At 48.1% G+C, this 9,022-nt stretch overlaps 1 protein-coding gene across 5 annotated transcripts in view; it reads left to right on the top strand.

The window, feature by feature from the left end:
• The first annotated feature begins 1,191 nt into the window (after nucleotides 1–1,191).
• Nucleotides 1,192–9,022, top strand: part of ASAP2 (ArfGAP with SH3 domain, ankyrin repeat and PH domain 2) — a 141,907-nt gene continuing 134,076 nt past the window's right edge. For all 5 annotated transcript variants that reach the window (XM_045286633.1, XM_045286631.1, XM_045286632.1 and 2 more), the window contains exon 1: nucleotides 1,192–1,263. In XM_045286633.1, the coding sequence (XP_045142568.1) occupies nucleotides 1,224–1,263 (40 nt within the window). In that variant the 5' untranslated portion in view covers nucleotides 1,192–1,223. The remainder of the gene's footprint in view (nucleotides 1,264–9,022) is intronic.

Below are 9,022 nucleotides of genomic sequence, written 5' to 3'. Positions count from 1 at the left end.
AGTTCGACCCCGGCCTGTAGAGTCCCTGTGAGTTGGCTCTGACATGATGGTGGTTAGGTTTTGGTGCTGACAGTTTCTGTCTTAGTAGTTAGTGTATTGAGGTAGGAACTTCCTTAGCAGTTTCCCAAGATCTTTTACAGTAATCTTGAGCTATGGATATAAGCTACCCACACTTCACACGCCCACCCCAAGCACACCAACTAAAAGTTAGCACGCATTGCTCTTCTCCGTTATGTTGAATGTTGCTGGAAAAGTGTCCTCCCTGTATCATTATGAAAACTTCATAGCATTACCTGTGTGGGTGCTGCCGGGACCCCCTGTCTTGGTTGAGTCTGATCCCCTCCCTCAGTTGTATACAAAAAACAAAACCCAGTCATAAACATGGCGGCTTGAACTCTTCAGCATAAGCTTTGAAGGGTGCTCGTTATACACATCGGGCATTCATTATCTTTTTTTTTTCATTTAATAAACTTTATTCTTGTCAGGGGGAGAGGGAGGAGGAAAAGCCACCGACTCCACTCCTCCTAATAAATTAAACAGCACACAGCCAATTCCCGTGCCCCAAGCAAACCTTGGGCACTTGAGCCAGTCCCGCGGTTTCTGTGCGGCCCAGTCTGCTTCCCCTTCACAGAAGGGACTTTTCTGTACTGCTGCCTGCCGGGGTCATGACCACGGGCCATCATTCATTATCTTACCAGATATCCTAGCGATGTCTCAGTTTGGCCAATCAACTAGAGAAGTTTAATTCTAGTGTACTAATCGCAGTCACTATCACACGAATACCGTAGTTGTGCTCGGGTCTTGCCACCTCCCCGTGGTCACTCCTCTTCTGACTGGCAGCCCTTGTTCTCTATCAGGAACGTGTGCAGCTACTGTGGGCAGGCCGGCCGGCCATGGAGTCCGGCTGCCATGGCAGGAGAACCAGGGCCTGGTCGAAGTAGAATTAGCTCATGTGACGAGTCTCTCAGCAGAAGGTGACCGTTCAGCAGGTCCTGTCGGCAGGAGGAGGGTCACATGCTTCAGCTGATGGAGACCGGCAAGAGGTGGTGTGGGAACCAGCTGAGCTCTTCTGCTCTGTGCAGTTGGGCACACAGAATAGCCCCACGGTTGCCTGGTCGTCATGTGCTGTACTGTGGTTGTGATGGTGTGACAGCTAACGTATGTTTTGACGAATCCATTCTCTCTTGTAGGCCTTGGATGTGGACCGCACAGTTCTTAACAAGATGAAGAAATCTGTGAAAGCAATAAACATCTCCGGGCTGGGTGAGTACACTTCCCTTCCCAGAAGCTTCTTGGTGGAAAGCGTTTCATTTGAAGTCCGTCACCTGCATCAGCATTAATCAGAAATAAGCCAGTGTACTCTGAGCGAACCGTAGCGGCCAGTCAGGAGGTTCCTTTTAAGAAGTGTGGCTTGGGGGTTGGTTTTGCTGATGGTCTAGTTCCGGAGTGGGATGCCATCACCTTACTCTTCTGCTGGTCTCACCACGATCCCTGCTCTGCCAGCACAGCTGCGCTTCCTTCCCACGACGGTCCCCGGGAACCTGCTCTGATAAGGACGTTCTTGCCGCAGTTGTTTGGTTTGTGCTGTTTGTTAATCCTATCTGACTGTTCTTTCCATTTCGGCCGTAGCCATCGAGTTATTGCCTGCTTGGTGCACGAAGAAAATGAGTGGAACAGCACAACAATGAGTCAAAGTAATGCTCTTGTTTTAGGTGCGCTAATATGTTTAAATTTTAAAAAGGGCAACTTTTGGTTTAAAGAAGGCAAGCTGCTGAAGCTACAGCTCAAGGAGAGGGATGTGCCTGATCAGAGCACATGGGAGCAAAGGAGGGGGGAGGGAAAAAGAGTGAAGCACATCCTGGCCCACCAAGCCCTGAGGACAATATTTCTGCTCAGAGTAGCCAATGCATTAGAGAGGACCATAGGGCTAGCCCCACCACGAGACACAATGTTCCTCACTGACCCATAGCACCACAGAAGACAACACTGGAGAACCACGGTGGAAATTGCGCCTCCCAGACCCCACCACACTGAGGCAAGACGCTGGGGGCGTGCAACAGAGAGCATCAAGGGAAGCAGAGCAATGAAGTCCCCAGGGAACACCAAAAATAGACTGTGGGGCCAGGGCGTGGCACCCCATCAGACTTGACTGGAAAACACTTGTAAAGGACAACAAATAGACCTTGAGTTATTTATAGGCTTCTTTTTTTTTTTGGTTGTTGCCTTTTTGTTGTTGTTGGAGCTATTGTTTTATTTTCTATTGTTGCTTTGTTGTGCTTGGCCCTGTGTTTGTGCATATTGTCATCTTTGTATGTCTATCTAGATAAGATAGGCAGAATAAATCAGCCGGAGGAGAAAACGGTTCTGGGGCCACATGGGAGAGGGGGAGGAAGGGGAAAGGAGGTGGGTGTTAACAAATCCAGGGACAAGGGAGCAACAAGTGACCGAAAATCAATGGCGAGAAGGGTGTAGGAGGCCTGGTAGGGCTTGATCAAGGGCAATGTAACCAAGAGGAATTACTGAAACCCAAATGAAGGCTGAACATGATAGTAAGACAAGAGAAAAGTAAAAGGAAATAGAGGAAAGAATTAGGAGGCAAAGGGCATTTATAGAGGTCTAAATATAGGCATGTACATACGTAAATACATTTATATATGACAATGGGGAAATAGATCTTCGTGCATATATTTATAGGTTTAGTATTAAGGTCGCAGATAGACATTGGGCCTCTACTCAAGTACTCCCTCAATGCAAGAACACTTTATTCTATGAAACTGGCTTTCCATTATGCTCATCTTCCCAACACGATTGCTGAAGACAAAATGGGTGCATAAGCAAATGTGAAGAAAGCTGATGGTGCCCGGCTATCAAAAGATATAGCATCTGGGGTCTTAAAGGCTTGAAGATAAACAAGCTGCCATCTAGCTCAGAAGCAACAAAGCCCACATGGAAGAAGCACACCAGCCTGTGTGATCATGAGGTGTTGATGGGATCAGGTATCAGGCATCAAAGATCCAGAGCAAAAAAATCATAATGTGGATAACAGGGAGCGCAGAGTGTAGGCTCAAAGCCCATCTGTAAGCAATTGGACAACCCCTTACTGAAGGGTCGTGGAGAGAAGACGGGCCAGTCAGAGTGCAGTATAGCACCAATGAAACATAAAGCTTTCCTCTGGTTCTTTAATGCTTCCTCCCCGCAACTATCATGACCCTAATTCTACCTTACCAATCTGGCTAGACCAGAGCATGTACATGGGTACAGATAAGAGCTGGAAACACAGGGAATCCAGGACAGATAAGCTCCTTGGGACCAATATTGAGAGTAGCCATACCAGAAGGGTAAGGGGAAAGTAGGGGGAGAAAGGGGGAACCAATCACAATGATCTACATATAACCCCCTCCCAGGGGGATGGACAGCAGACAAGGGGGTAAAGGGAGACAGTGAACAGTGCAAGACATGAGAAAATAATAACAATTTATCAAGGGTTCATGAGGGAGGGGGCTAAATGAGCTGATACCAAGGGCTCAAGTAGAAAATGCTTTGAAAACAATGATGGCAACGTATGTATTAAAGTGCTTGACACAATGGATGTATGTATATAGATTGTGATAAGAGTTGTATGAGCCCTCTAATTAAAAAAAAAGGCAGGTTGTGCATCTGTGACGGACTAGAAACCTTAGAAGTGACAAACATTTAAAAATAACCATTGAGTGACTGTAAAAAAAAAAAAAAGTTTGGGCATGGCGTCATTCCCCCTTGTGACCTGACAGGAGGTGAGAGAATCACCGTGTCAGCATCAGCTGCCCAAAGCTGGCTCTGGGAAGCAAAAGTCAGACCTGCCTCCACTCTCCCACCTGCCTCCACTCTCCCACCAGCTCTGACACCCACTTCTCAGCTGGGGCAGGTACGATTGTGGGGGTCCGTTAGGGAATTTACTAGGTTACAGTGAGGGCTCAGAAATGTTCGGGAGGCAGTTTTTTAACAAGACAGTCTCTTCTCCACTGTGCCCACAGGCCCCTCTCCTTTTGGTACTCGACCTCTCAGCCACATGGCCCATTGACCTCTGCCCTGCTCAGGGAATGTCTTGGAGCTCTTGTGCTCTTGATACATGCCCAATGGGCATGCCACTCTGTCAAAAGCTTCCCCCCAAAGGCTCTTTGCTCTGTAGGTCAGCAGACCCAGCACCCAAGTCTTCAAATCAGTGTCTTGTCTGAAGGCACTCGCCTTGCTCCATCCCCGTGCCCTTCCCTGGCTCCTGCCCCTGCTGTGGGCACTTCTCTGCAAAACCCAAACCCACCTCACTGCCGTCGAGTCCATGCTCGTTCATAGCGGCCCCATAGCACAGGGCACAACAGCCCCTGGGGTTCCAAGACTCACTCTTTACGGGAGTGGAAAGTCTCATCTCTCTCTGGTGGTCTTCAATTGCCGACCTCATGGTTAGCACTGTGCCGTGCTTCTCTGCAAGTTCTCTGCTAAGCTTTCTGTCTGTGGATCAAGGAAGTTCAATACAGAGGAATCTGGGGATCCAGAGGACACGCTCCACTCCTGGCTTGTTCTTCTGGATGGTGGGGAGATTCCCTTCTGTGGTAGCTGTATAGTCATTGTTCAATTCGAAAGAATTGGGAGTGAAGGGGTGGAGTCTAGCCTGTGAATCAGGTCATAGCCAATGAGGCCTCGGTGTGGGCCTGATCTTCTCCTGAGGATTCTGGGAACTCTTCCTTGGAGTCGGGAGACACACACTCTCAGGTTCACTCCCTGCAAGACATTTCTGACGAGAAGCCACATGAAGCTACCCTGATGCAGCCAGAGCCCTGGGAGCTGGAGAAGCCACGTGGAGACCCACGTCAGCTCTGAGATGCTTACAACACCACAGGCTCCACAAGACTTCCCACCCACTGGCCTGTGATCTTCCTGCATTGGGCGTCATCGCTTGTGTTTTGTGAGTCTGAAGAGGACTTTATGGATTGGACAGATGGGCTAATATCGGACTTATGGACTTGATGTGGACTGGGCTGGGATGTTTTCTCAATATCCAATTGATCTTATATATAAAGCTCTTTCCTCTACACAAATGAGTGTCTATAAATTTGCTTCTCTAGTCAACCCTGACTAACACACCTCCCTTCCTGCTTCTGAGATGGTTCCTTTTATATTCATCAGGATGGCAATTATAATGAACCTTAACAATCAGTCAGTTGCAACTGAATCATATAATCTCTCAGCACCTTTCTCCACCTTCTCTTCCCTAGGCCTATGAGGAAGAGATCCTTTGGTGGGAGTTACAAAGACGATGGCTAACAGCACCGTCTTAAATAATGTCCTGCGCTGTGCTGACTAAAGGGTTTCATTGAAGAGAGAGTGAGCGCCTGAGGATTTTGCCCCTCGGTCAGTTGGCAAGGCTGGGGGCATTTTGGGTTGTCCTGCCTGAAGGTTAGTTACTGCATCTGACCAGTTGAGTCCACAGATGCTTCTAAACTTCCCACGCTGCACAGCACAGCCCCCAGCGAAGAAATATGTGGCCCAAAATAGCAGTAGTGCTGTGCCTGAAAAACCGTCATTCAGAAGTCTCTCAGAGTCCTCTACAAAGACAGCAACAGCCCGAACACACTCGCGTGCTGAGCTCTCCCGACAAGACTGGTTGGCTGGTTACCTAGAAACTGCTCTGTTTGTGGAAGAAGGAAGTAGAATTGCTTCTCTGTAATAAGAGAGACTAGGAAGAAAGGTGTGGTAGTCTACATCTGCAAAATCCAGTGGTGAAAGCCCTCCCCTGTGCCAGTGGTCTCCACAGGCCACTCGATCGTGCCCGGCTCTCATGAGTTACGGGCTGAAAGCAGCTAAGGACAGCAGTAACAAGACAACATGTGGAGAAAGCCCTAGTTCCACCTTCAGTCAGCAAAGCTCTCTCCGCTCAGTGCAGAGCTGAGATTTGCCGAAACCGTTGGGATGTACAAGCAAACGATCGGCCTGTCCTTAGCTCTTCTCCCAGATGACTTGAAGGGCGGAGTTGGGGGAGTTTTGTTTTTGAACAGTCTCTGTCTGCTTTCTGTACATTATCCTGATCTTACCGAAGAATCCTCATTACACAAATGTGGAACTGAGAATCCGAGTGCAAGGATTTCTAGTAAGTCGATTTTGACTGATAGTGACAGGGTTCTGAAGCTGTCTGTCTGTATGGGAGCAGATAGCTCTGTCTTTCTCACATGAAGCGTGGCTGTCCAATGCTTACCGACAATGCCACCAGGGCTCCCAGGATTACAACCAGCGTTTAATTGTAGGCTCGGACTGTGGTTCTTGGCCTGCTCTGTTACACAGACAGCTCGTGCCTTCAGCGTGTCTGACAGTGGCCACCATCAAGAATCAAGAAATCACTAAGAATGGGATGCTCTGTCTCCTTAGCAAAAGCCTGGTTTCTTTTTTAATATCTTTTTTGTGAGTTGGGCATGGGCTTACGGAGCAGATCACTAATTTCACATTCAGTAATTCAATGGCATTTTGTTTCATTCGTCCATTACAATGCCCTCCCTGCACCATTGCTTATCCCGCTTCTTCCTGTGCCCTGTTTCCATTCCACCTTCTCGCCTGATCCGTCTGAACTCTGTCTTGGGAAAATGCTACCCTTCTGGTCTTCGTGGTTGATTACTCAGCATGGCGGTGAGTTCAGATCCAGAGGTGAAGCGTGTCTGTCCTCGGGCTCCCACCGCGCTAGCCAGCCAATAAGCCTGATGTCGCCTTTGCTCTTGCGTTCGGCCCACACTGTTCTCCCACTCTGTCCAGGCCCTGCCCGTATGATCCTTCGTGGAGCAGTTGGCAGTGGCGCTATCCAGCTCAGGACTGACGTGTGTGGTCCATTAGTCCATCTGGCTCATTGTCTCCATGTCTTTTGGCTTTCAGCAATCTTCTTCCCTCTGGACTGGAAGAGGTCAAAAGTTGCGCTTGCTGGCCTGTCATGAGCTTTTGAACCCCTACTTGGTACTCATCGCAGTAGGATGTATGACTGCCTTCACTGTTACTCCAGTTGACCTTGAGACTTGATCCCCCCCTGCCAGAAGAAGCCAGCTCCTAGCACAATCACTATGGGTTTGGTAGGCACAATTGTACAGCGATAATAAGTAAATATTACAAGTAAAATTAGAGAGCATGAGAGATAAAAGAGATATATAGAAATAAATGGAGTCAGACACATTTTATGGTAGCATGCTCACCTCAGCCCCGCTTGGTAATCCACGTGGAGGGAGTGAGGGAGAACTTTAATGCTCCCCAAGCTTTTATACTCTCTGGGGACATTGGGGATGTGCAAGCCCCACATTACAGGTGAAGACATACGTCACAGGAAAGGGTTGTGCTACAGGTATTACAGTGATGGGAGGGGGTGATCTAGGGACATATGCGCTATGGAAGGAGGAGGGATTGGGGGTGTACATGTGGCAAGATAGGCGGATCCTAGATTTCTGGTACCAGCTTAACTTGATTTTGGGCCTCCACAGGAACCATTATCAGTTCGGTGTGAACTCCGCCCACAGGAACCAAACTAATGGCCTTAGGCTCCAGAGAGAGGTAACCCATTGTCTCTAGCATCAGGGAGCAGGCCCACCGCCCTTGGTGGGATGAGACAGCAGTCTGGCAGCAAGGATCTGACTTCCCCCCACACCCCCAGGCCCAATGTCTCAGCTCCTCAAGGTGCTTGGCTATCTATGTCTGGGCTGTTTTCATTACCTTGCTCCCTGTGTGCTCAACCACATCCGTGGATATGCTCACAGTAAATACACATAAAGATGCTCTATGAAACGTGCATGTATGCCGCATATGGCCCCAGCCCCTCCCAGTCCTCACCTGTCCAGCCTTCCCAAACACCTGATTCTAAAGAGTCCCAGAGACAATCCATCCATCCCACTTTCCTTGGGCTTTTAAAGTTGATAATTTAAGGGTAGTAATAATGTTCTTTTACATTCTGATCAGGTTCAAAATGATTCTATTATCATAGTTTTGCAAAGACAGTTCTCACCAGAAGTAAAAAGGAGGTAATCTGCTTCTCTGGCTTCGAGACCCCGACAGTCTGGAGGAGTGAGGTGTGTGACCCCCAAGGAGCTTGTGACGTTATGTTTATAGCTCAGGGTAACACCTCTGCACAACAGACCCTAACTACTAGTTTTACAACATTTTCCATGATAGAGACAAAGTTCTCTTTATATTTCTCTTGGAAAACAGGCACGAATGTAGGATTTGGAGCCTGGGTGGCAGAGTGGTTAGACGCTGGGCTTGCTAATTGCAAAGTCACTAGTTTGAAACCACCAGCTGCTCCAAGGGAGAAAGAGGGGACTTTCTACTCCCATAAAGAGCAGTTAACAGTCTGGGAATCCACAGGGACAGTTCTGCCCTATCCTCCAGGGTGGCTCTGAGTTGGCATTGACTTGAGGCATTGAGTTTGGTTTGGAGTTTGTTCATGTAGGTCTTTGGTAATCGTGAATGGTGATGTTGGTGTAAGTGAACTTTGAAAAAGCAGGGGGTGCCTATATGTTATCTCAAACCAAGTTATTATAAGCTGATGACAATAATTTTTTAAAAGGCAGCACACTAATCTTGAAGTCTTTATTTCAGAACAGTGCCCTTTTCTTCAGAGTCACCTGCAGAAACTGTCCCTTGTCCTGGGGCGGCCGGCGGCCTGTGTGCACAGCATTTTGGAACTTCCCTCTGGAGCTGCTCTTCGTAGCCCATTCTTTCCAGTGTATTTAGTAGATGACTAAGGATAGATTAAATTTTTTAGAACCAGACATCAGTCTGAAAGAAGTAGGGCACATTGAGTAGAAGATGAAGCTGTGAGCCACCAGTCAGTTAGGGACATGATACCGATAAAATGATTCTGGCCCCGAAGGCATTTTGTTCCAGAGAGAGGCCCCCCCAAAGTGTCTGGGTCATTAGGGCGTTGAACATCCAAAGGTGACTACTTGCACAGAAATAGCACTCATCTTATGTGTAATTTAAAAGCTGTGCAAGTAATGTACCATTTATACGTCAAAATGCCATA

Source organism: Echinops telfairi, unplaced genomic scaffold, assembly GCF_000313985.2.
Source record: "Echinops telfairi isolate 266 unplaced genomic scaffold, ASM31398v2 ScPeMD7_9;HRSCAF=40, whole genome shotgun sequence".
NCBI classification, from domain to species: Eukaryota; Metazoa; Chordata; class Mammalia; order Afrosoricida; family Tenrecidae; genus Echinops; species Echinops telfairi.
The sequence above is the reverse complement of the archived record's forward strand: the minus strand, read 5'-3'. Positions and strand labels throughout refer to the sequence as shown.